Source organism: Melospiza georgiana, chromosome 8 (assembly GCF_028018845.1).
Source record: "Melospiza georgiana isolate bMelGeo1 chromosome 8, bMelGeo1.pri, whole genome shotgun sequence".
Classification (NCBI taxonomy): Eukaryota; Metazoa; Chordata; class Aves; order Passeriformes; family Passerellidae; genus Melospiza; species Melospiza georgiana.
Window position 1 is genome coordinate 23,165,758 of NC_080437.1, and position 26,560 is coordinate 23,192,317.

The window sequence follows — 26,560 nt, forward strand, 5'->3', positions numbered from 1 at the left end:
TGTCCCTTCTCCTGCAGCACTGTGGATGAGAGTGGGGGACAGTCCTTGGACACACTGCCAGCTCACACTGTGCCCAGACAGCCTCCTCTGCTGCTGCCCTCTCTCAGCCCTGAGTGCCCTGGACTTCTGCATTGCTTCCCCACTCACTCCAACCCTCCATCATCTCCTGTATCCACATGCAGCACAGAGACACCAGGAGATCAGCAGTGCCCAAGCTGATGCCCTGGCATCCCCATAATAAAGGGATGCTCAAACATCCCCACAGTCTGGTATTAGGCCCAGATTTTGAGCCCAAATATGTTGCAACTCCCCACAGAGGGCCATCAGAAGCTAAGGTAATTTTATAATCACAACCTCCTTTAATTACCATTTGTGATTTTCAGGAGGGTGACCCAGACCTCTCCTGGCTAGGACAGGGAACTGACCTTTGGCATATATTGCCTGGGGATATGTTCTGGATTTCTTCTCTAATGAAACAGTCAAGAGGTGACGGTAAAGAGGAGTCTCCACAGTGCAATTCTTATTAGAATACATGCTACAGAACAGGAGCTCTGGTCTCTGCTCCAGGTACCTACCATTCCAGCTGCAGGGTCTGTAAGAGTCACAGCTGGTGGCAGCTGTGCTGTCAAGGTGTGACAGAGAGGACCATGGCCAGTCAGAGCTGGATGAGCCACATGAATGGCCGACCTCTGGTCATTGACCCTTGGTGGGGAGCTGCAGCCTGCCTGCTCAGAATAAAGCACATAGAGAGCTGTCAGCCAGAGTTACTCCATCTTTTCTTCTGCTCATCCAGGTTGCAGAATAAAAGTGCAGCAGAAAACGTCTTGTCCTCAGTAGGAAACACACTACGCTCAGCTCCCTTCAACTTCCAGGGTGCCAGAATCATCACTGGTCAGGAAGAAGGAGCCTATGGATGGATCACCATTAACTACCTTCTGGGCAATTTCAAGCAGGTAGTTTATCTATAGCAAGACACTTGGATGATTGGTTTGCAGCACTTTGTAAGTCCTGCCTTGCAAGAAGGTGTCACAGGCACTCTCTTCCCTTGTAAACCAGGGATCAGCACATCTTGCCTCAGCAGTTGCTGTGAGTACATCCTGATACTTAGTGGGATCAGGATGCACCACTATAATTAGGCTTCAAGCACTGAAATAAAACCAGCATCTTCAATAATTTTGCTTGGGTACTGTATCCTCTCCATTTCCTGATCTAAAATATTTCTGTTTCTGAAAAGTTTGACTATGGTTCTTTCCTGTTGAGCTTAAAAATCTTCTGAGAGCTGAAATAGTAAGTGGACTGTTTTTTCTCATAACAATAGTATTAGATTTCATATTCTTTGCCCTTCTGCAAACTTTTGGACATGATCCATCTTCTGTATTTACAAGCTTGCATTTTTCTTATGTGTTGTTCCAGCTCTCATCTCATGCCCCCTCCAGGACTTCCCATGTTTCCTGTGTTCTGTGCTTCTGCTTCTCTCCTCATAGTTCTTTCTCTTTTTCTTTTTTTTTTTTTTTTTTTTTTTTAATTTCTCCAAAATAAATCTTCTCCATGCCCAATATATCTGGTTTATTTTGATTTTTTTTTCCCCAAGTCTGGCTGGAAAAAGCTTCTACACTCCCTGAAATCCTTAAGTGAGACATCAGGAGCACTGGACCTAGGAGGAGCCTCCACACAGATTACCTTTGTATCAAAGGACCTCACTTCTGAGTCCCCAGAGAACCAGCTCTACTTCCGTCTCTACGGGAAGGATTACCAAGTGTACACCCACAGCTTTCTCTGCTATGGGAAAGACCAGGCTCTGCAGCAGAAACTGGCCAGGGATCTACAGGCAAGTACATCTACATCTGTAATTGAACAATCCTGGACTCTCCCAGCTTTGGGATACTGGTGCTGTAAAAGTTGCTGTGTTCTAGCTCACCTCTTAGTCTGGATTAGGGAAATGTCATTGTTCTCCATACAAATTACCAATTTGAGATGCCTTGATTCTTGGGCATGGGGTAGCAAGAGAGCTGCATTTAACTGAAGTACTCAGGGGAGGTGACATTTTACCATCTCTGAGAAACCCAAATCAACAGCACAGCTTCACAAACTGTGACTTAAAATAATTTTCCCAGGTCCTGCAGGGAGGCTGTGTCAGTACCCACATCTTCCCCTGTACAGCCAGCGCCCTAATCCATCCTTATCCCTTTGACCTGATGTGATGTACTGGGACAAGTGCCACCCTTCCTTGTGGCTCTTTCCCAGGGTGTTATTCTAGAGCAAAATGTAACAGTTTGGATTGATTTTTACTTTCAGACCCTGGAGGACAGCAGTCTACCCGACCCATGCTTTCACAAGGGTTATGAGAGGACTATAAATATTAGTGACTTCTTCAAAAACCCTTGCACATCAGACAAGAAAAAGCAATTACCTTTCAGCCAGCTGTACATAAAGGGAGAGGGGGACTATCAGAAGTGCCGGGAAAGCATCCAGACACTCTTCAACAAAAGCAATTGTCCTTACTCCAGTTGCTCCTTCAATGGGATATACCTACCTCCATTACAAGGGGATTTTGGGGTGAGTCTTCACTCATTCTTCAACCATCTGTGATCCAGAATGTCAGAAGAGCAGAAATTGAGAGTAATGCTAGAGCACATTCTTCATGAGTGAGGCAGGAAATCATTTACAAGATGGCTTTTTGGACGTGTAACTACAAAAGCAGTGCTGCACTTGCTGTGAGGACAGACATGCTGAGAGCCACCCCAGTAAATACAGGCCTATCTACTGCACTGCTCCCATTCTAACCCATCTCCTTGGGCTGTTGTCTTTACTCGCTTTTTAAGCTGTCCAGCACCAGAGGCAGGAGAGCCTGCTGCAGGCAGGAACACTGCTCCTGCAACCTTGTCTGCTGAGGCCAGTGGTGCCACCAGACCTGAAATTCTCCCAGCAGTGTGTCTGAGTGCTACTGAAACCAGTCAGCTCACCTGTCTGCCTCCCAGACATGATGAGGAGACAGGGCACACTCTGAACACACATTATATGTGACACCATGCTGACCATCAGTCCTAGAGCTGCAAAGAGATGCTCAGCGATTGTGAGGCTTTCCAGGGAACTGCTAGTACAATCTTGCCCTGTTCCTAAGCTGCCTCCTACTTATCAGCTACTGGCCATGGTCAGAGATGGGGTTTCTGGACCTCGGATTATATGATAAGGCTCTGTACAATCCTTTCAGACCATCACCCCTGCTCTTTGTGGACTCATCTCATTCATTGTGCACTCATCTCACTCAGTTGCCAAAATGGGGTTGTGATGGCAATCAGCATTCACTGTGTGCCACTGGCACACATAAAGGAGAGAGCTCACAGAAGTTCTTCAGGATATCATAATTCCTACCTCCATCTCTCAGCAGCTCTGAGCCATGTCCCTCAAAATGACATCACTCCTGAAAACATTCCTGCTTTTATGTGTGTGATATTGTTTCTTATATTTCTCTATCTATAAACTCATTTTCTTTTGTGGAATTTGTGGCTTAGTCAGATTAAAAGAACCTTTCTCCTTCAGGCTTTTTCTGCTTTCTATTTTGTGATGAACTTTTTGAACCTGACCAGTGAACCAAACCCCCTTGCCCTGAACAAAGTGATCAGCACCATTGAGAGCTTCTGTGCCCGGCCTTGGCAAGAGGTGAGCCATGCTTGTTGCAGTACACTGGGGCTGCTGATATTTTTCTGTGGGATAAATGGCTGGGATTAATTTCCAGAGCAAGGTGGGGAAGATCCCCCCAGCACCTGCAGTGGATGCTCGGGCACAAGCTGGAGCAGTGGGAAGGTGTGTTTTACAGTCTGGTGATTGCCTCCTTCCCTAGGTGAAGACAGCATATCACCACATCAAAGAAAAGTACCTGAGTGAATATTGCTTCTCTGGAGCCTATATCCTCTCTCTCCTGGAAAATGGCTATGAGTTCACTGAAGACAACTGGCAAATGATCCACTTCCTTGGAAAGGTGTGTTTTGTGGTGGGGAGGGCTCTACCCCAGCAGTTCTCTGCAGCCTCTGCCACACAGCGTGGCCCTTGATCCCAAGGGGTGCCACTGCTCAGGCAATGCCCTAGGCAGCCTCCCAGCACTGATTCTGCTTTTCTGTTTCAGATTGGCAGCAGTGATGCAGGTTGGACCCTTGGCTACATGCTGAACCTGACCAACATGATCCCTGCAGAGGAGCCAGCCGGGCCCCCTCTCTCCCACGGCAGCTATGTGGGGCTGATGGTGGTGTGCTCCCTCGTGCTGGTGTCTGTGCTCCTGTTTGCCTGGCTTCTCTTCCACAAGCCCAAGTGCCTGCAGAAGGGGATTGTTTAGGAAGAACGTGAAGGCGAGAGGAGCCATGTCATCCTGGCTGCTCAGGGCTAGGAGACCCCAGCAGAGCAGGCTGTACAGCAGAGTCCCTCTCACTGAAGCTTCTGACTGTACAACAAGGGCATTTATTTCTTCTGAATCACACTTGCACTGACAGATGTTGGGACATCAGGCTCGCCACCTTCTCTGCCAAGGACAGACAAGCTCGTGTCCCCTCCTTGAGTGGATCGTGCTTTCATTCAAGGAAACTTTGCTGCTTGTTGGTTTCTGCCTTGTGCACAGCATTATAAAGAGAAAAGTGGCAGCAATCTTTGGGAGCCAGTGCTCCTGCAAGGGTTATCTCAGGGTCACACATCCCACCGAGCTCTTGGGAGCTGTCACATCCAGGGTGATCCTGCTCCTTCTCTGCTGAAGCTGTTCCAAGAGCCCTTTCTGCACCAGCACGCCTCTGCTCCCCTCCCTGGCCCTGAGCTCTGGCAGCCTACAGCTGGGTACAGCTCTTGCACCTGGCTGGCCCCTGAAGGTGGGTCAGGCTCCCAAATGCCACTCTGGGAAAAGAAGGGATGAGGATGAAGAAACTGAGCATGCTTGTGGTCATCAGCCCTCAGCTGGGCTCTGTCTGCTGTCAGCTCCTTTTGCAGGTGGCAAAATGCCTTTTCCCCACGTCTTCCTGATGTTGTTGCTGGACCAAAGCTGGCTCACTGTTGCACTGAGCCATTCCTGTGTCCCTAAGGTACATCAAGCCACAAGTTCCCAACCAGGCATTGCTGCTTTTTGTAGGAAGAGCTTGTATTGGCCCAGGTTCCTTGGCCAGTAGTGATTGTCTGTGCCTCCAGGGACTCTGGTGTGATCAGTGTGCCCTCAGGTATCACCCACTAAAGCAATCCAGGGTCACTGTGCTGATAACACAGCAGCCTCCAATCTAGGGAAAGTGTTTATTAGTTAATGTTCCTGTAGGCAGCTGGCAGTAGTTAACCAGCATGAGAATGCACGGATTGAACCACTCTTTCCACCAGCAAAATTAGTGAAGATTTGCCTTTCCTTTCCTCATAGCACAGGCTTATCCTATGGCCACAAGACCCAGGGCTTGTGAGTGCACATACTGCAGCCCACAGAACCAGGACGATGCCACTGATTGAGTCTATGAATCACTTTCTTCCATTTTTCCATTTCTTGGTCCAAAAAAAAGAGAGGTAAGTCAGAAATCCATTTTTTAAAAAACACTCAGAAACCACTGGTGCCTGTCTACCTCCCACAAAATCTCAGAAATCTCTTCTCCTAATGACCTGTAAATGTGGAGGCAAAAAGAAAGCAGATATTGTAGAGAGGAAGGCATAGCAAATACTCACCTCCTTCCCCAAGCAGAGGTGCAGGCAGTGTGGAGGGGGTCAGGATGTGCAACCCCAACAATGCCTTCTCCTTCAGGCAAGCACAGACACAGAGCTCTCCCAGTCTGTCCCTCGGCATAGTCCAGGATGGAAAATGTCACACAGTTATTTCTACTTCATGCCTGGAAGTAGAGGCCCTAATATATTGAAGGACCTAAAGGTAAGGGAAAAATCTACCCTGTCCTAAGGTCTTTGGGCAGATCATTGTTCTTCCAAAAACCTGTGTCTTATTTTTGCTCTGAATTAGGTGGCTTCAGCTTCTGTTGGATCTTGTTCTGCCCATTTCCAAAAGACTGAGTAACTCTGCTATTAAAATCCCTTTTTCTTCGGTGGTGCTTGCAAGTTGTCATTATATTATATTAAAGTAGACTGGTTTTCAATCTGTAAAGTGGTCTCAGCTGACCTCACTTGCAGCTCTTGACTCCACTTCTTTTAAAAGTTGTACATATTTCTGAAACTTGGACACCAAAGTTTTCAGCAGGTAGCTGAGTCACTAATAGTGCACATATCTGGTTTTCATCTATGCCTTATGTTATCCATTCATATATCTCTGTTCCAGGTCTGTTCACTTAACAGAAAGTTTTTAGGCTTTTGAGTCCAGCTGGACTGTTGCAACTTGGTCTTTTTTCCCAGCCATGGCATTTCAAAACAGCCTCTGTCTCACATCCTACATCACTGTCTCTCGAAATGAGCCATTTTTCCTTCTGTGTGGCTCCACTGAAATACATATTATTCAAAGAATATTGCCCCAAGCAAGATTATCCAGTTCAATCTGCAAATGCCCTTTCACCAGCAGTGAAAGTCTGCTGACCAGTTTCTGTTTATCTGCAAATACACTGCGATGTGGGAATTCAGCTAGGGATGCAGCCCTCCTTCTGTTGTTTGCAGCAAAGACAGGTAGATGAGAGATGAGCAGCAGGTTTTGGCTGGAAGGCATGCAGGAGAAACGTGTGATCAGAGCTGCTTCTGGTGCCCAGACAGCCTCACGTGCAGCACAGCCCATGACATGCCACCCTCCTTGCATACGGAGCCCGTGCAGCAGAGCAGAGCCCTGGAGAAGCTCCCAGGTGAGCTGGTGCATCCGTCCTCCCCGTGAACAGCACGGAAACCTGCAGAGGGGCAGGTCCTCTCCTGAGACCTCCTTGGGGATCCGCCAGCTGCTCATCTGTGTCCGTGATGAGAACTGGCAGATCCATTAGGACGTGTCAGAAATTGATGCAAAAACTTCATGTGGAAGTTGGTGTGGAAAGAAAGGTTGTTCCAGTCTGCTCTTCTTGTCCCTGCTAGGGATTTATGTCAAAGGAAAATGTCAAATATCTGGGAGAAGAGCTTTTACAATGTTTTGTATCTTCATTGCAAGTCCCATAGTATTAATACTGTTAGCTCCTTTTTCTGGAGCCAGGTGAGCAGTGACATCTTCACTTGCTCCTGCTGTATTAATTATCTCACTTTTTGGTTTGAGTTTTGGGGTTTTTTAAGCTTTAAATATTACTTGAGTGCAACCAAAAGGGCCCGAACTAAGATAAATGCAAAATATGTCACAATATTTTTAAACCTTATGAATTTTAGACCCCATTCATAAATCAGTCTCTCCAGGATAAGAACTTCTGAGGTGACAACATGCCAGTTGAGCAGCCTGAGGCTTCAGGAATCAGTTGACTGAAGGCATCCTGTCAGGGCAAGACCATTGCATGTCACTGCCTGGTAGTGAACACTCACAGAATGGCCTACAATTGTTTTCTCTACATTTCTCCTGTTATTGCAGGACTTTTTTCATGGAGACTACTCAAAATCTTTGGTCAAAGAGCTCAAGTTTATGAACATTCATTTCTTTGCTTCTGTGTTGCATCTGATCCAGCTGTATTCAACTCAAATGTGTGTTCCAGAGCCACCCAACATGTACATGAAGACCATTAATGATAGTGGAGGGACTTTCCAAATATGCCAGTATTAATGTATCGTTTCTCTTGTTAACACAGTTGATCTGCCTCACTGGCAATTATCTGTGCCTTATTTCTAATTTGATAGCATCTGGCTTTAATTTCTAGACACTTCCTGCTTTACCATTTTGATTTTCTTGGGTAAAGCATCTTTTAACATCACATGTTCCTGTCTATCACATCTTTACTCACTATTCAGCTCTGCTGCGCTGCCAAGACTCCAGACCTTGGTCTCTCCTGAAGAGAGATCTCTCCTGGGCTCCCAGGAAGCTCTGAGATGTGCTGCAGCAAGGTGACATGAGCGCCTCTGGTTTGGGTTCAGATGTTGGTTGGTCCATTTCTGGGGAGGTTCCTTGCAGAGAGAGTTGATAGCTTTGCAGAGTGCAAGAGCAGCCTGGTCTCTCTGGGACTGATGACCTCTGTGAGCTCTGCCATGCTCAGCTGAGTGTCAAATGTGGGGCAAAGCTATTGGAACTTGTCAGAAGAGAGAACCTGGGTACCTGCAGCACCCTCACCTCTTGCAGGAAAACTGCTCCCCACCACAGGCTCTAAGTACCTCGGATAAAGCTGCCTCTCCTCTGTGCCCAGGCTACAGCAGATTTCTCCAGCCCTACAGCAAAGCACAGTGGGGCCTCCACCTGGAAGAAAGCTCTCAGAAGTGGGGCCATCACCTCTGCACTGGAAGGCTGATTTGAAGTGTTGGCACTGGCCAAGGCTTTCCAGTTTCTCCCGGAGCAGTTCTGGCGGATGTGTGCCCCTTCACTCTCCGCCCCAGTTCTTCCCATGCTCTGTGCCAGGCAGGATGTGCAGGCTCTGCAGGGCTGCCAGCTTTGTCACAGGCTCACAGCCTGGTCAGGAGGGACTGGGGAGAGCACACTGAGGACAGCAGTCCCTGCCACCCAGGCCATGTGTTTTCTTTCCGTGGCCCAACCCTGAAGAAATGGATCTTTGTTTTGATGCACACACAAGCCTCTGTATGCTTATCATAATAAAGACTTCTGAACTCATGCCAGAAAAGTTTTCATGCTGTTTTCCAGAAGATGGGAGTTTGCCAGTAGTGGAATGGAGCTTCTGGCACTAAACATGGAAAAGTCCTGAGATGTGATTTCCTCTCTTGCCAGTTCCCCGATGCTCTCCTAGGTCAGCTCTGAAGATCCCAGTGGATGGGTAGCATCCCCTCCTGGTAGAGAAATGCACTGTGGTCTTTCCCAGGCTCTGGGCACCTCACACAGGTTGCCTCACTCCTGGGAAGGCTGCTACTGCCCAAACCACATCTTTCTTTGCCTTAGCTTCATCCTGACCTCCTCAAAGCAGTTTGTTCTCCCAAGAACTGCAAACTGGACAGAAGCAGTCCTCTGTTCTCATTTTCCCTCTCCCTCCCCCAGGCAGCCCCACTGGCGTCATGCTGGCACTGCAGCCCACATTTCCACCCCCTAACAGGTAAAGGACAGTGGGCCTGTGCCCCTTGCTCACAGGGCTGCACGTCTCCATGTGCAGCCACAGCCACAGCTCTGCCAAGGCAAACAATGCTTGTCACAGTTGTTATTTTTCTTTCAGCAAGAACTCCCCACAGTTTGCTCATTCTTATGGCTATTAGCTTGAACTTTCCTCAAATTTTCCAATCTTCCTGTGTTAACAATATGGCCAAAACTAAAGTGAACCCATCAGATGCAGTCTTTCCATGGTCAGTTCCAGCAGAATCAGCTCCTTGCTGCCTTTGCCCATCTGCAATGCAACGGTGGGGAGACAGGCCTTGCATTGACATTCCTCTCACTCTCACCACAGTGGCACAGACCTTTCCTTCTCCCCTTCTTTCTCCCACTGTCTCAAGGTCTTTCCATTTTTGAACATATGGGTGGGGGGTGGGGGAGTGCATGATCCATCCCAGATGTATTAGCTGTGTTTTCCAAATAAAGTTTTTATTTACTTCCTTCACTGTTTCTAAGTCTTAACATCTTCTATTGTTTGTTTCTGCTTTCATCAGTGTTTTCAAACATATTTATTATTGTCATTTTCCTAGAATGTGTAAAGGCCATGCTAGGTCAGATCAAACAGGCAGGGCATTGGCACTCGTCTCCAGCTGTGTGGTGGGCGAGGATTTAGAGGGATAGCTAGGAAAACAGCATAATCCTTTTCTTCTACACATCAGGGGCTTAGGAAATTTGTGATCAAATGATTACTTCAAGACCTGATAACTCTGACTCTGTTCTCTATGAATTCATTTTATCCTCTTTTGCACTCATTAACTTCCAGGTTTGATGATGTAATTTCAGGGTGTCTTTTGTGCAAAACTCTTTCCTTTTGTATGCTTAAACCTGCTGCCTGATGACAGGCTGCCTCCATCCCTGTGCTACAGATAACACTGACTAACTCTCCAGACCTAGTAGTGTGTGAGATGTGTTTTCCACCCACATGAGATTTTGCCCATGGCTCCTTTTTAGGCTCTAATGCTCTGGCATTTCTTTTTTTACTGTTGTTTCTTATATCAGTGCTGCTTGCCTCCATAGGAAAGTGGGAGTTTTCCTCATGTGTCCCTTGGCAGCACTGCAGTTCCAACTCGGCCACTACTGTCCCAGGCTACTGAAAGCAGCCTAGGAAGGGAAAGGGGAGGGTGAAACTGGCCAAACATGGGGCTTGCACTATTTTTCTCTAGCCCTGCCTAGCACTCTCTGGCTGCCAAGTAACACTGGGTAGTGCTGGAAACCTGCCCGTGACTCTTTCACATGGCCTTCATTGCTGAAGCCTGGGGAAAGAGCAGCTCCACGGGAGCCCAGCAGCCCTGAGAGCAGGGATGTGAAGGAGGTGAAGGCATTTCCCACTGCTGTTGTGGGCTGCCAGCTTTGCAAGATACCACCAGACACATCTTGCTGAGAGATAAGAACTGTCCTACCATACCCATGCTCTCCACACCACAGCTTCAGCTACTTTGCCTTGGTTTCTGGCATGTGCTGGGAGAAGCTATCACCTCCAGCACTGACACTTAGATGGGTGCAATGCCATTCCTGCTCCTGAACGTGTGCTGCTTTCAGACTGGCTGACCAGCAGGGATGGGGGCAGATGGGGCTTACCTAGCAGAAAGTATTAATATGGTTTCTGCTATCTCTATGTATGTGTAATACTTTTATTTTTCTTTTCATGTCGTCAAAAGGGTATTTTTTAAAAAACAGGGGTTAAGAGGGAACTGTGCAGATGGGGCAGAAGACCAAGAAGGCAGAGGATCAAGGAAAGAAATTACCACTATGATGGTGCTTGGGCAGAAGAATGTTGGATATGGGAAAGTCTGAGTATGCCAAGTCATAAGCAGGCAATCCATGTGCCTTGACCACCAGCCTGTACTGTTTGCATCAGAGGCCATCAACAGCAGCTAGAGGCTATAAACAGGGACTCCTTGGTTTGACCAATGCTCTTCCTGGAAAACTGAGATAGAAAGACAGCAGTCCAAGCAGATGTGGAGAATGGGTAGGAAAGCACTGGGAAAGAAGCAAGCCTTGACATGGAAATTAGAGCAATGCAGCACAGATCCACCTCAAAGCTGAAGGGAAAGCAAATGTTTGGCATGGCACTATCCCGGGCAGCCCATTACTGGTGGCCAGAGGAGCTCCTCTCTAGCATGGCCCAGATATAGCAGAATAGCATGCTCATGTTACCAAAGGGGGCCTTTCTCTTGGCCTGTCCAGCCGTGATGGTAAATTTTTCAGCTGTTTGTGCTCATGTTTGGTCTCTGTGTCAGGGTTGTCCTAGTAAATACCTCTGTCAGAGCCACTAGGCTGCTGGAGTTTTAGCCTTGTGGGGCAAGGCTGCCTCTGGCAGTGGGCAGAGAGCAGGGACCTCGAGGGGTCTGCTGCCCACTGGGATAAGCATGGCAGAGGGGTGGAGAGGAACCAGCTTCCCCTATACCCAGAAACAGTTTGCAATCCTTTGTTGCAGACAGCAGGACATGTACATTTGCCTATATGCAGTTAAGCAATGTCGTCCTGCCCAACGCCGGTCAGAGCTCTTTCTCATGCCCCCTCCCGGAGCAGGGCGGGGTGATAGCAGACTGTTGGAGCGGAGCTCTCCGTGATGGTTCCTGCTCAGCAGACAGCTCCCGCATCACATCGCACTCTGCTCTTCCCTCCCCCTGCACCGTCCCAGCTCGGCAGTTCGGGCAGCCAGCTGTGGCAAGGGCCATGCAGTCCCTGCCGCCTCTGTTTGTCCCGGGAGCAATGGGATCGCTGGGTGAGCCGGGACGGGCAGAGGGGCCGACTGACCCGCGGCGGTCCCTGCTCTGTTTCCCCAGGCGATGGGGCAGGAGAGGAGGCGCGGAGCCGGGGCCGGGCTGCGGGGAGGAGCGGAGGGAGCTGCCCGCGCCGGGCAGGGCTGCGGGGATCGTGCGGGCAGCGAGGCCGCCCGGCGCTATCCCCATCCCGATCCCCCTGGGCTCCTGCCCCACGGGAGGTGACGGGCAGAGCAGAGCCCCCCGCCCGCCGGCCCCCTCTCCTCTTCTCTCCTTCCCCCGCCCGCCGCTCCCCGAGCGCTTGGCAGCCCCGGCGCCCTCCGCAGCCAGTTTTCCAGCCCTGCGCTTCTTCTGCGGTGACAGCCAGTGGCTGCGGGGCCCTGTTTGCTGTCCAGTTAATAAGTGAGCCGGAGCGGGGGGAAACTTCTCCGGCGGAGGAGAGCGGGCTCGCCGGGGGCCGGCCGGGCGGGCGGGGGGAGCATTCCTGCGCCGCGGGGCCCCGGCGCGCCCCGCTCCCGCCGCCCCCCGCCCGCAGGTGCAGGGGGCTGGCACTCGGCAGCTGGAAAGAGCTGGTTGGAGTTTGCACTTTAAGCTCCCGGCGGGGAGGGAGCCGAGGCTGGGAGCTGGTCCGGGCGCCCGGCGCCGCGGGAGGATGGCGCGGTGGCTGCGGCCCCTCGTGGGAGCCCTGCTCCTGCTCGAGGGGGCGGCCGCCCTCAGCTTCCTCCACCATCGCTACGAGGAGCTGGTGCAGGCCCTGTTCCGCGTGCAGAGCCAGTGCCCCTACGTCACCCGCATCTACAGCATCGGCCGCAGCGTCGAGGGCCGGCACCTCTACGTGCTGGAGTTCAGCGACTACCCGGGCATCCACGAGCCCCGTGAGTACGGGGGGAAGGGGACAGCGGCCCCGAGAGGAGTCGGCACGCTCCCTGCCACGCGGCGCTGCCGGGGCGCTGGGTGGGGGTATCTCCCTTTCCAGGCGGGACTCTGGCAGTGCCCAGGTGCCAGGCGGGGCGGTCTCCGGCAGGGACCCCGCAGCCGGCGCAGGGCCCGCCCGGCCCGCACACACGCCCCGTGCCGCGCACTGTGCCTGCGTGAGCTGCAGCGTGGCCCGGGCGCGTACTTTGGACGCAGCTCTGAGTTTTCAGCTGAAGCTAATGCAAGAACGCAGGCGAGTCCATCCCAGCACCCCGCCTGCCCTACCACGCTCTCCCTCCCAAAACAGCGTTGTCCAGGCGAGGAGAGCAGCATCCACCCTCTGCTCTGTGCTGCCGGGTGGTGACAGGACAGAAAGTGTTCGGCCCTTCCTCCTGAAGACGGCAAACCCGGGAGGACAGCGAGCGGGGATCCTGGCAGAGAGGGCCTGGGCTTCTACAGCCCTCGCAGCCCGTGGGCAGAGCGGCCCCAGTGACAGGCTGGTCTCGGGGACTGCCACCTGCTGCCACGTGGCCCTGTGGAGCCCTGGCAGCGATGGCCCCGTGAGCTGCTGCCTGAGCAGCTTGGGGATGCTGCCGAGCCAGCCCTTGCTGGCAGCCAGGTGCCCTGGGGGGCTGAGGAGAGCAGCTGCCTCTCCAGGCTGGGGGGCTGCACACAGGGCTCCCTCGCATCCCTGCCTTGTGCCCATGAGCTGCAGGAAAGGACAGAGCTTTCTGCGGGATTTTTGCCTTTTCAGGTCCTGGTTGATGTGATTAAACGCAGGGGCTGGTAAGTGCAGGCAGCCTAGCCACGTGGAAAACTGCCAGCAGGGCTGCAGGGGTGTGCAGAACCTGTGCCCCCCTCTGAGGAGCAGCCCCCACAAACCCCACAGCACCCCATGTCTGGCAGCTCTGCTCTGGGGGTGTATGCTCCCGTCCTGTGCCCATGGTATCATTTTCAGGGGTGCCAGGAGGTGAGATGGGAGGCTTCCCACCTTTACTACCTCTGTGACAGCCCTGTTCAGCACTGGGAAACCTGCATGGCACTGAGGGCATCTGGGGTCCCTCACAGTGCATCAAGGGCTGATTCAAAGCACAGCGTGAGCAAAGGGCACTGGCAGTGCACCACTGGGTTTTAGACTTGCAGAACCACATGAAAGCAGATGGAAAGCCTGTAGGAGATGACTCAGATCTCCCCTGCCCCAGGGAGGCAGCGTGGACATGTGGCCCTGCTTGTAGCATGGGCCACTGTCAGGCTGGCACTTTCAGCTTGAGTAGCATGAGGAATTTGGGAAACTGGATTTCCTTGAAGGACATGAAAAGTAACTCTGAAAAGCAAGCTCAGAGTCAATGGGCTTGCATGCAGTAATTAGAGTTTGTGTGCAGTAATTACAGTTTGTGTGCCCATATACATAACGTTTAGGGATTTGCATACTGAAAAAGGCTGACAAATCCTTCTGCAGACTCAAACAAAGCAGAGAATCCTTGCTGAAACCTTATTTTCAGGTGCACATATGCCCAAGATTTTCTGAGTTTTTAATAACTGGATTATCTAACTAAATCAGTTCTTATGTCCTGAAATCTAACAAGATCAAAATATGTGGCTCACCTCTGGTGTCTTGCACTGAGAGATAGCAATCAAAAAACATAGAAAAGCAAAATCTTTAGCTTGAATTAGACCTTTTTTTTAATGTAGCAAAGGCACAGGGGCTTTTGCAAGCAGCAGCTCACAATCTGGGGATGTGATACCTTTCACCTCAGGATCCTGACAGACATCATACCTGGCAGCAGGGCTACACCATGCCACTGCATGTCTGATCCCTGCTGGTGTCCAGAAAGCTCACGGTGCAATGGGAGTCTCAAGATCTGGCAAGCCAGCATTTGTAACAACACTTTTTTTCCTGAGTCTTTCATGTGACAGCCAGGCTCCCTTTTTAACTTAATTCCCCTGTTGTCTTTCGTTCTACCAATGCTGGCTCCAGCCTGCAATGTGACATTTTATTTTCCCACAAGTAACTGCTTTAAAAGGCCTCTGGGAAAGCACAACCTGTCCCTCACATGTCCTGCCTCTCCTTCAGCAAAGCAGCAAGTCCTGTTCCAGGCACTGTCTGCCTGTGGTCTCCAAGTCTGTATTTTGATACCTTATTTTAGAAAAGCCAGTGGCAAGAGACCTTTTTGGTCATACTGGAGCTGCCTGAGGGACAGTTTGATCCATATTCAGCTCAGCTGCTGAGGGTTTCTCCAGGCTCTTTTCACTTGAGGATGAGAAGGGCCTTGATCTCGGAGGCAGGTAAAGGGGAAGGAGAGATGCAGAGCTGGGAATGGACCGGGCTGGTGAGGGGCACTGAGAGCAAATGTGGAAGAAACAGTCTGTCACCTCCACTGCCACCTACCCCAGAGCTCTGAGGGCCTGGCAGCCTGGGGCAATCCTGCCAGTGCTCCCTGGTCCTTTTGTGCTGCCTTTCACCAACCCAAGACCAAACCACCAGCAAATACTCTTTCTGTGTGCTCCAAAGGTCCAAAGCAACCTGGAGGAGAGTCTGAGCTGCTCTCAGAGTGCTGTGCAAAATACAGTGGAGCCCATATGAGAACTGTGCCGCTCTCCCTCACTGAGGTTTGCATTTTGCAAGGGAAAGGGTCATTTTAGACCATTTATCGAGTGTCCCTTGGGCTTGCCTGGGGCTCCCTGTGGTAGGCATTTGCTCTTCCCCCCTGTCCCAGCCCTGGCTGATGGTGTCACTCTCTTGCTTTCTCCAGTGGAGCCAGAGTTCAAGTATGTTGGGAACATGCACGGGAACGAGGTGCTGGGCCGTGAGCTGCTGCTGCAGCTCTCGGAGTTCCTGTGTGAGGAGTACCGCCGGGGCAACGAGCGGATCACGCGCCTCATCCACGACACGCGCATCCACATCATGCCCTCCATGAACCCCGACGGGTACGAAGTGGCTGCCAAGCAGGTACCAGGCAGTGATCACCTCCTCCAGGGTAGGGGCAGAAAGCCCTTCACATCCCTTTGGGATGCTCTTCACTGCAGCTAGAAGGAGGGGGAATCCTTTCTTTTCATGCCCTACCAAATTTGTCCCCGTCAACTGCTGTTGCTGCTGGTCACCTCCTTGCCGAGAGCTCGTGCTGTGTGTCCTGTTACAGGTGAACTTGGCAGATGATGGAGAAGACTTCCTATACCTGTCTTACTCTCCTTGGAAGATATTTGTCACAGAAGGGTCACTGCAAATCCCCTGCCCTAGACTGGGCAAGTGAGAGCTGAATGCTGCTGTCGTAAGCAGGCAGAGACATGACAGATGGGGGGGTGGAAATAAGCCCCTTAGTACTCCTGAAAAAAAAATCACCCATTTATTTGTGCTTCTAGACTTCAGGGAGATATTTGTGGCTCTTTCAGCTAAAGTAAATTGTTTATTTGTTTTGTGGCTTACTCTGTCACCCTGAAAAATGAAGATACTGTTATTGATTTTCCCTGTCAGTGCCAATACTCTTTATTGCCCTGCCAGCAATAACACATGTTGTAACTCATAGGCATTGAAGTGCTTTTACAGTGGCCATTCTCTTCTTCTCTGATGCCCAACATGACTGCACCCAACCTGGACTCACCCCTGTGATGCACCTTTGCCCCACAGGGCCCAGACAGCAACGGGTACTTGACAGGGAGGAACAATGCCAATGGAGTGGACTTGAACCGCAACTTCCCTGACCTCAACACCCTCATGTACTACAGCAGGGAAATCAGCGGGCCAAATCACCACATCCCACTGCCTGACAACTGGAAAAGCCAGGTACCAGTCTGGGATACCATGAGGGCTACAGCATCCTCTTGCAGTGTCTCAGCATGCAAGCAAATACACTGCCCTTTAGCTTGCACAGTGCTTGTTTCCTTCTCTGAGCCTTCTGCCTGCAGAGAAACGATGCAGTCCTGGTCCCATATCACAGCTTGCCCCTCTGCCAGGAGAGGCTGACATCACAACCAGCTTGGGGGAGCAGGCTGCAGTGCACAGGGCAGAGGAGGTGGCATATGCTGGCTAACACCTGTGCCTCAGGTTTTGGGGTTTAGCTGGGGGAACTGCCTTGTGTATCAGGGCAGTTGGTGGAGAACAGAGGAAGCTGCAAGAGCTGCAGCAGACACATTGCAGGACAGGGTCTGACATGGTCAATCACACCACAGCCTGGCATGGAGCAGCAGCTGGCACGTCTCCTTCTCCCTGTCTCCTTCTCTCTTCTCCTTACAGGTGGAGCCAGAGACACTGGCTGTGATCCAGTGGATCAGCAGCTACAACTTTGTGCTCTCGGCCAATCTGCACGGTGGAGCAGTGGTGGCAAACTACCCCTATGACAAGTCCCAGGACCAGCGGTTCAGGAGCCACCGGCGCACGGTCAACACACCTACCCCTGACGATAAGCTGTTTCAGAAGGTGAGCACAGCCACGCTGAGCAAGGACATCCCCTGGCAGGGTGCAGAGCAAGGCCTGGATGGGAGCTCTGGTCACTGCATCATGCAGGAGCTGAGCCAAGAAACGTGTTGGAAATAATCATTAGCAGACTACAGCATTTCTGCCAGCCACTGGCTCGGGAGCCAGGTCGGGACAGTCCCACCACAGGGACAGGCCATGCTTAACTCTCAGGGGCCCCCTCCTTGTCCATGCTTGGTTTTCCCATAACCCAAATACCACTGGTATACTCAGTAACAACCTGCTTTTCCCAAGCTGGAAGCTGCACTCAGCTTTGACACACCATCTTAGAATGCAAAGGGTTTTTTTTCCTAGAGAGCTGACTGGGAGCCTGTTGATACCAGGATAAAGGAGGTGGGTGCCCAGCAGAGGCTTATGGATGGCAAAGAACAACTACAAGAAACAGCAAGACTCCAGGAGCATAAGCAGACAGCAGAGAATGAATCAGTCTGTGCTGTTGATCCTGTTAGTGCTAGCTGAAGCTCATGGTTTTTCTTCATTATCCCAGAAAACAATGCCTTCAGTCACTGCTTCCATTCCAGCATAAGAAAAAAGTAAGTCTGCCTCAGAACAGTTAATGAGAAAAATAAGTCCAAGCTGGAGTCCAGCCTTTTCTGGAAGCAGAATCTGCAGGGGCTTGTCAGGACCTCCTGGGATCACGGCTGTGCTCAGACCCAGATGTCAAGATGCTGCAGTCTGGGGCGTAGGCTAATGATACCCACATGGCCTCAGGACTCAGAAATGTAGAGAAGTAACTGTTTTCCTGCCAACAGAATGATATTGCACTGGAATCTGAACCGTAATAAAGGGTATAGAGTTTGCCTTAGAAAATGCAAATGCCAGTCTTACGCAAAGGACTGGCCTTGGATGCAGCAGCCCAGTTTTAGCCCTGCCTTCATGTCTAAAAATAAACAGTAATCTTAATAAGGACAACAAACAAGTCGTTGCTAGAACCAGAACTTGCCCAAACTCTTTCCTAATAGAAATTCCCCCGATATGTATCTGGTATTTGCCAGGACTGATACTGGTTGCTTTTCTTCATATAGGTTTTTCCTCTATTAGTGCCATTTGCTGTGTGGGGCCAGGTTTCCCCCCATAGGTCCAGTGCCTTCTGCTCCCTCTCTTTTTAGTATGAGCAGGGCAGAAGCCCTTTTGCCATCAACAAGCTTCCAGCTTGCCAGGTTACTGCTCTTCCTTGTAGTCTTGCAGAGGTCCTGGGCACCTCGTGTTGTATTTTGTGGCAGTAAAATGCAGGAACTCTCTCCTGTCTGACTTCCCTCCCATGCTCCTCAGCAAAGGAGGGAGCGTGTTTTGTCCAGAGCCAGGCAGGTTCTCCAGCCATGTGAGGCTGGTGCAGTGACCACTGGCTGCTCTCCCTCTAGCTGGCCAAGACCTACTCATATGCCCACAGCTGGATGCACCGGGGCTGGAACTGCGGGGACTACTTTGCTGATGGCATCACCAATGGGGCATCCTGGTACTCGCTCAGCAAAGGTAAGGGCTGGGCCAGTGAGCACCCCCCACAGCTAAAGGAGGTGAAGGGATAGACAAGAAACCTCAGGACAGGATGGGTTGGGGAAGGACTATGGCAATAGGATTGTGCCCATTACTAGACACCATTCTGGTGTTTTGTATCTCAGACCAGGAAATGGCTTGGGAAAGAGCCACAGAAAAAGCCAAGGTCTGCAGAGACCTTCATCCTATGTGCTTCTAGACAAAGGAAACATTAATCTGCTAGTGTATTTGAAAATTCTATGGTGTAATTCTGTCAAAACCCAAAACTGTGACCAAAGGGAATGCAGCTGCTAGTTCCTGAAAACTCTCATTAAAAAAGGCACCATGAGGAAACTGAAAAATCAACACATAAGACTAGACAAAAGATTGAAGAGGAACTGGAAGAGATATATAGGCCCCCTGTGGTACCAAACCTCCCTGGGCTTCTGAAGGCAGGTTAATGAATGATCCAGCTGAAGAAGAGAGTTGGCAGCTACAAGGAGAGGCCTGCATGGGTGGAGAAGGCTCTAGTTGCACTGTCATGCAGGGAGGAGGCTGCACCTGTGGTGCAGAGAAGGAGAATGAGATGGTTCTGGTCAAAGAAAGATGGGCCAGGATTACTGGGACATAGAAATAGGAAGGGAGCCATGCCCTGGCCATAGGGTATTCTTCTCTTCCAGGCATGCAGGACTTCAATTACCTCTACACCAACTGCTTTGAAATCACCCTGGAGCTAAGCTGCAATAAGTTTCCCCCTGAGGAGGACCTGGAGAGGCAGTGGATGGCCAACCGGGAGGCCCTTGTTGCTTTCATTGAAGAGGTAAAGGCACAGTCCTGAGTCCTACACCCTTCTCCTGCAGATCCCCATGGGCCCTGGTGGTAGGGGACCAGTAGGCACCAGGAGTGGAAGAGAGTTGGTTATGGACATCACGGGGTGCTCTTGTTGGTGCTCTTTGGGGAAGTTGTTGTGTCCTAGACTGGCTGTGGTGGGGACAGCCAGGATCACCAAGGGTACAGGGAAAGGTAGGGCTGTCCCCAAAGCTCTGTCCTTCTCGGCAATACCCTCTTGAGCAAAGGAGGGGCCTTGACCCATCCATCTGTCTCCCTCCCTGCAGGTTCACCAGGGCATCAAAGGGATGGTCTCAGATGAGAACAACAATGGCATTGCAGGAGCAGTGATTTCTGTCCAGGGAATCAGCCATGACATCACCTCTGGTGGGTTGTTGATCTGCTTATGTGTCTGAATATGTGAGTGAAGCTAGCAGGCAAGGCCATCATGGTTTGCTTCCCAAAGACACTAAAGAAATAAGACATCATTAGAGAAATATAAGCCTATCCTTACCCTTGACCAGGGTGGGCTTAAGAATGCCTAGGAAGGACAGAGGTGAGAACTGGAATGCAAACTATCCTTATTGTAAAGGACTTCAGAAACTCAGCTCCTATTTTATCTGGGAGGGACAATGGAGGGGATAATCTACTCAAGCCTATAAGTATCTGCAAAGAGTTGAAACAGAAGATAGCAAAGAACAAGATGAAAAAAGAAAGAATAAGATGAAAGACTGAAAGTTCACACCAGAGAAGTTTAGACTGAGAATTAAGTGCCGCTTTACAGTTACCCAGGTTGTGGTTGTTTCTCCCTTGCTGGCCAATTTTAACCTCCTTTCTATGAACAGCCTCTTCCAAGCAGACCGAACACTGCAGACTGTCTGCAGAAAATAGCTGATATTACAGCTCTTCAGAGGTCAGATTTGAAATCATTAAAGCTCCTCCTGGCTATAGGTCTGTGAGTCAGTAACACTAATATTTGGCACTTATTATGCCAACCTGCATAGGAAAGGGGACTGTGGAAGAAATCACAGAAGAGCTGGCTGTCAGGGGCCCTCTGAATTCTTCTGTCTAGCTTGGAGCAAGATTTTCCCCAGCATTGGCTCTGATCAGCCCCTGCTCCCTCCAGCCAATTCTCACTGACCTCAGGGATGGCTATTTCACAGCCTAACTAACCCTGTTACCAGGGTTCTGCCATATTCAGGTGAAGCTGCACTCCCAGCTCCACTCTGTAGCAATTTGCAATACCTATCCAGTTACATAGATGGGATTATACTCAGATTTCCAAAGTGATCCATAATGTGGTGTTTCCTCACTGTTGATTGTCCCCTGTCCCCAAGCACACCAGGGCACAGTCTGTCCAAGTGCTTCTGAGGCTTTCTTATGCAGGGAATCAGGGAGCAGCTGAGCCAATGAGCAACTAAATCCTGCTAGCCTAAAGGTGGCAAAATTGTGTATGGTGGTGGGAATTAGATTGTGTTATACATAAGGAGTCAGACTGGAGCTGTGATTGTCTGCTGTCATCTGACTGGTGAGTGCTCAGCTTTGCAGCCCCCCTACACAGCCACAGCCAATGCTGCTGTACAGTCCCCTTTCATTTGGCTTTTACTTGCAGACTGACCTCTCCATGGCACTAATGAGACATCACTTGCAGTACACCAGTGTGAATCCAGCCTTGAGATAGCCAGCAGATTTGGGAAAAAAAATCCAGGTTTTGAAGGCTACACATCCTAGAGGAAGTAACTCAGCGAGAATTACTGGTCTTATGCTTTGCTCCCTGAGCATCCTGAATGCTTTCTTTTCCTACCTTGTGTTCCAGGTGATATGGGAGATTATTTCCGGCTGCTGCTGCCTGGCACTTACACTGTCACAGCCTCTGCAGAGGGGTACCAGCCCCTGACAGTCACAACAACAGTGGGCCCAGCTGCACCTTCATTGGTGAGTCAGGCTGCATAGTCACAAGGGTTTCTCAAAATATCTTCACCCCAGGGAGAAAGAAGTGTGGTGGGGGATGTCTATTGAGCAGCAGAGAAAGGAGATAGGATGTAGAGCATTTCCAGAGGCTGTAGATTATCTGTTTTGGCAGACAAGGCTCCACACAGCTCACAGCAGTGAACAGAGTGAAGACAATGCCATGTGCCTTTCAATTCCTTACTGAGGCCTTGCAGCTGCACTGGGCTCCCATACGAGACTCTGTGTCCTTCTGCCTCTTGGCCGTGGGAGATCTCCTGGCTGGCTGGGACTGCTGCTCTTCAGCTCTCCCTCCATCCTCTTCACTCTCCAGGATAAGTTGATGTGGAGACAGCCTGGGTTCAGTTATCCCCCCAGCTTTGTGGGTTTCAGCACTCTGCTATCATCTGCGTTCTGCCTGGGACCAAACATGTTATCAAACTCATAGCAAGAGGCTGAAGTCTGCCTTTCTTTTTTGCTGAGAGCACCAGAGACAAACGGGAACTGAGTGCAAACTAAGAGCAGCCAAGCACCTTCAGGAAATGAAGTGTTCTTGAGACACTGGTGTGTCTCCTACAGCACCTTTCTGAGAGCTGGCTGGACAGCTAGAAATTGGTTGTAAGAGAAGTGGGTGGTGATCCCTGCCCCTGCTGCTGCCTTGTGAACATGGTGGAACGACAGATGCAGGCTCCTCAAGAGACAAGACCCCAACCCCCCCCCCCCCACCATCTGCAGCATCCTGGCACATCCTTTGCTTCACTGTATGTGCACTGGTCAGGCTCTGCTGCAAATACACTGTGGTTGTTCTCCCACCTTCCATTGCTTCATCCCACCCTGCCCAGCCTCTGAAGTTCTTCCAGAGCTGCCCTCTTCTCAGGACTAGAAACCTTCTAATTTTCGTACTAAATTTATTTATGGTCAGTTTATGCCTATTTGTTCTTCTGCCAATGTTGTGCTTTAAATAGCTCATTTTCTTGCCTGGTGTTTATTCCCTAGTATATTTATAGGGAGCTGTCAAGCCCAGTCCTTTGTTTTGCTAGGTTAAGCACCCAGCTCTTTGGGTTTCCTTTTTAAAACAGATTTTCTTTTTATGTGTTACTGTAGAAGACTGATTTGTTCCCTGATGGTCTGATTCTTGCATATCTCCTCTCACAGCAGCCCTCCTTTTCCAGCCTCCAGTTCCCATTTCTGCAACACCTTCCATTCTCACTCTTCACCCCATCCCTCCCCCAAGAAGCCTATGCAGCCCCATTCCGGTTTCACCTTTCTGTATGGCCTCCCTATTCCCCCTTTATCTGATGCTGTGTTTTTCACACTCCCTGTCCCCTTCTCCCTCTTGTACTACTTGTGTGGCTGTAGTGGATGGAAGTTTCTTTCCCGACATTTTTTTGCCTGGGTCCACTAGGAGGACTGGTTGCTGAAAGACTGATTAAACTAACAAGATGCTTAAAGGAACTGTCTTAAACCATCCTCTGTATTAAATACTCACAGAGATGCAAAGCAATGCTATGTGTCCACTCTCTGGTGAGAAAAGGAGAATAAAGGACATAGCTCAGTCCCTTGCCATTCACAGCTCATCTTCCAAACCATTCTAGGACGTCACGTGGCCACAGGAGCAACTCTGCATAAAAAACACCGTTCATTGTTAGTATATTTTCCACAGGAGGAAAAAATTTACAGCTGCTTCCAGAACTGATTTCCTTAAACAATGGCTGAGACCCCTTATTGTTTGACTTGGCCCCAGAGTCCCTTCGAAGGTAGAGGCAGGTCCGGAAGAGCACATACACTGTATTAAATGCAGTTATCTTTATTCTTTCTCCAGGTGCATTTCCAGCTCAAACAAGAAGTGGTGAGGAAGCCTGCGGAGCGCAAAGCCTCAGGCACACGGCTGAACAACAAAGCCCTTCAGAAGAAGGTGGTGCCAAGAGCCACCCGCAGGGGGACCCAAAGATGAGGACAGCTCCTTTGGCTGAGAGCTGGGGAAGCCGTTTACATGAGGCCTGGCTGATCATTCCAGCCAGTGAACTTTCCAACAGTTCAGCATGAAACTAGCCCAGATTATTAAACAAGGAAGTATTTAATCCCTGAGCAAATTGTGAAGTCATTCAGAACAAAGTGAGCCTGGGCTACAGTTCCCTGGGCATTGTGTCTGTGGGTGCTGAGTTCTTCTCCTGCACTTGCTCCATCTCAGAGAGCTCTGCTCTCTTTATTCCTGAACTGTTGCTACAGCCTACATGAAATGCCACGAGTGAATTCCAAGGATGATGAACCCCATCCTTGGTGTCAGCTGCACTCAGAAAAGGAGCACATGAACAATAGTCCTTTGGGTGCAAGCACCATGCTTCGCCCTCAGGTAAGGACACTTGAAAAGGCAGCTTTTACTGCTAGGCACAGGGTTACAGTTCTGCCTAGGCTTAGGGTTCTGAAACCCCAAAGCCCAGAGCTCCAGGCACACTGCAGCTGCAAAAGGCATGCCGAGGGAAACACAAAACTGCCACAACATGTGGCTTTCTCCACAGCTTTTTCCTTGGAACCAGCTTTAGCCCAAGGCTATATTTACTGCCAGACCTACGGTTAGGGTTCCACCTAGGGTTAGGGTTCTGGGCTTTGTGTTTTTCAGAACCCTAAGCCTAGGCAGTAAATACAGCCTTGGGCTAAGGCTGGTCAAAAGGAGAAAGCTGTGGAATAAGGCGTGTTTTTGCAGTTTTGTGTTCCCCTTGGGATGCCTTTTACAGCTCCAGTGTGCCTGGAGCTCTGGGCTTAGTGGTTTTCAAAACCCTAACCCTAGGTGGAACCCTAACCCTAGAAGTAAAAGGAGCCCTGGGCTAGAAAATGTGGGACTGTCTCAATTCCAGTCTTCAGGGCAGGGTCAGAGAGCAGGGAGACTCCTTCCGTAGAACAGGACCACCAGCCCCAGAGGCCACATCAGTCACCCTCGCTGGCTGCTGTGGGGTTGGCAGTGCAGCAGAAAAATTAGAGTCTCAGTCACAAGTGTTTCCCCTACAAAAGGGTTCCTGCAATATACAACCCTCTGGATGTCCCTCTCTCTGGGCTGGGATTTGTCCAGTTCTTTCTCCTCCCAGCTCTGAATATTTTTGTGTTGAACAATTTGGTAGAGCTCCACTTGGCCGTGGCTGAGCTCTCCACGTGAAAACATGGTTACAAAATGTTCCTGAGGCAGGATTTTTTAGGACACCCCTCAATCATGTGCCATGAGCTTTGCCCCCAGTGCTGCAAGAAGGATGGGCTAAAAAGGGCACAACCTTTGGATGTAACATCTGCCAGATAGGGATTTCTTAAGCTTTTGAGGCTTCGGTCAAGGCAAAAACAGTTGACAGGTTTGTGTCAGAAGACACAGCTAATCTTCCCCATCTTCTCTGGGCCACTCATGATTTTGTAGACCTCTTCCCTGCCATATGTCCTACCAAGCTGAAGAGTCCCAGCCTACAGTTTTTCACTCTACAGTCACTACAGTGATTACTGTACTTTCACTACAGTCTGTTCCCATGTCTCTGAGCATCCTTACTGCCTGCCTCCAAACTTTCTTCAACTCTCTATTACCCTTTCTGGGATGAAAGGACCAGAACTGTATGCAGACACTGGAAAACATTTAAACAAAGTGAAGCCAGGCCCAGGAAAGTGAAACAAAATTCTTATAAGCAAAACTGTGAGGATCTTGGGAGAACCAAGAGGGCAGGTAGAACTCTGCATGCAATGCCTTCTCATTTCTGTATCTGGCATGGAGGAGGCAGAAAAGGGAAAATAGAAATAAGTGAACTCAAAGAAAAATTAAGCAGCTTGGATGGGAATGACAGCAAGAGAGAGTTGGTCATGGCAGTGACCTGAAAGGCTGCAGGAGGGATTGAGATGATGAAAAACACTCATAAACTTCTTTGGCAGGCAAGAACAACAGAAATTTTGGGTCCGATGACATCTAGAGCCCTGTGGCAGGAGCTGGTGTCCATTCTTCAGCACCAAGAAACCGTCTACAAGCATCCACACCTGCAGAGAATAGAGCACCTGTGCAGCTTCAGGCCCCCTGCCCACGGCATCGTGCCAAGGCAGCGGCGCGGGTCCCCCCCGCAGCAGAACAAACGGGAATCGGCACCCAGCCTGTGCACGTACTGACACCACTCTGAGCGCCGGCGTGCGACGCGTTCTGCTCACCCGCTCCTGGCTGGTGGCAAGTCAAGCTGAGATCTGTGTGGTTGCTATGGAGAACTGTAGCTAAATGCACAAACAAGTGCCAAACAGTGCTAACTGCTCAGGGGGATTTAGAGATTCCGGGCTCTACGTGTTGCTGAGGGATGGTATCCCTTGGGGCATGGAGGCTTTTTTTAGCCTGCCAGGAAATCCAGCGCGGGACCTACTATACTTTGTATGCCAGATCCTCTGTGATGCACAAACTGGCCCTCTCCGTGGATTTCTGCTGGGGAGCAATTTGGTTTTATCCATCTCAATGCTTTGGCACGGTCTTACAATGTATCTAAGCAGCCAAGGAGGCTGCTAGCGGCAAAGCTGAGACTGCACCAGATGGACAGTGTAGACCCACTCGTCAGGGCTGCCAAAGCCAAAGCCGAGCAGGCAGCGAGATTCCCACAAGGCAACAGCGGGAAGGGGAGCCCCGCAGTGTGTGCGAGGCGGCAGCGCTCTGAGGGGAAGCAGAAGAGGGTTCGCACAGGCAGCTGCCTGCCGGGCTCCGCGCCGGGCTCCCGGGTGCTCTGCCGGCAGCCTGGCCCGGTGCATGGCGCACGAGGGCCGTGTCCAGCCCGGGGAGGGCTGCACGCCATGGTGGGCGCCGGGTCCCGCGGCGGGCTGGCCCCGTGGGCCGCCGAGGGGAATGCCTCGCAGCCCGGGGCCGCGCGGTGCTGCACAGGGCGAAGTCCGCACGTCACCGGCGGCCCTGGGCTCCCCAGGCTGCGGGCCAGCCCCGCCGAGCAGCTCCGCCTACCCAGCGGCACCACGCCGGGACGGGCCGGGCGGAGGCAGCCGGGCGGCGGGGCGGGCGCTGGGGGCCGGGCCGGCCGGGGCCCGGGCGGGGCTGGGCGGCCGCGG

General features: G+C 50.9%; 2 protein-coding genes across 2 annotated transcripts in view; both read left to right on the plus strand.

Moving 5' to 3' along the window:
* Positions 1–9,398, plus strand: part of ENTPD1 (ectonucleoside triphosphate diphosphohydrolase 1) — a 33,084-nt gene extending 23,686 nt beyond the window's left edge. Inside the window, exons 5-10 of the mRNA XM_058029377.1 lie at positions 794–953; positions 1,592–1,828; positions 2,296–2,556; positions 3,541–3,660; positions 3,842–3,979; positions 4,124–9,398. Coding sequence (XP_057885360.1) covers positions 794–953; positions 1,592–1,828; positions 2,296–2,556; positions 3,541–3,660; positions 3,842–3,979; positions 4,124–4,330 — 1,123 coding nt within the window. The 3' untranslated portion in view covers positions 4,331–9,398. The remainder of the gene's footprint in view (positions 1–793; positions 954–1,591; positions 1,829–2,295; positions 2,557–3,540; positions 3,661–3,841; positions 3,980–4,123) is intronic.
* A 3,057-nt stretch (positions 9,399–12,455) lies between these two features.
* CPN1 (carboxypeptidase N subunit 1) lies at positions 12,456–23,593 on the plus strand. The gene is made up of 9 exons (XM_058029665.1): positions 12,456–12,746; positions 15,540–15,736; positions 16,412–16,567; positions 17,018–17,200; positions 18,619–18,730; positions 19,411–19,550; positions 19,846–19,945; positions 21,375–21,493; positions 23,328–23,593. The coding sequence occupies exons 1-9, from the start codon at positions 12,524–12,526 to the stop codon at positions 23,457–23,459; spliced, it is 1,362 nt and encodes a 453-aa protein (XP_057885648.1). The 5' UTR covers positions 12,456–12,523; the 3' UTR covers positions 23,460–23,593.
* Positions 23,594–26,560: the final 2,967 nt, after the last annotated feature.

What these genes read in the sequence shown, in the direction of transcription:
- CPN1 (XM_058029665.1), top strand. Translation starts at nt 12,524, where the DNA reads ATGGCGCGGTGGCTGCGGCCCCTCGTGGGAGCCCTGCTCCTGCTCGAG. An exon ending in CTGACAACTGGAAAAGCCAG is followed by an intron (nt 16,568 to 17,017) that starts GTACCAGTCTGG and finishes TTCTCCTTACAG; the next exon opens with GTGGAGCCAGAGACACTGGC. An exon ending in CTGGTACTCGCTCAGCAAAG is followed by an intron (nt 18,731 to 19,410) that starts GTAAGGGCTGGG and finishes CTTCTCTTCCAG; the next exon opens with GCATGCAGGACTTCAATTAC.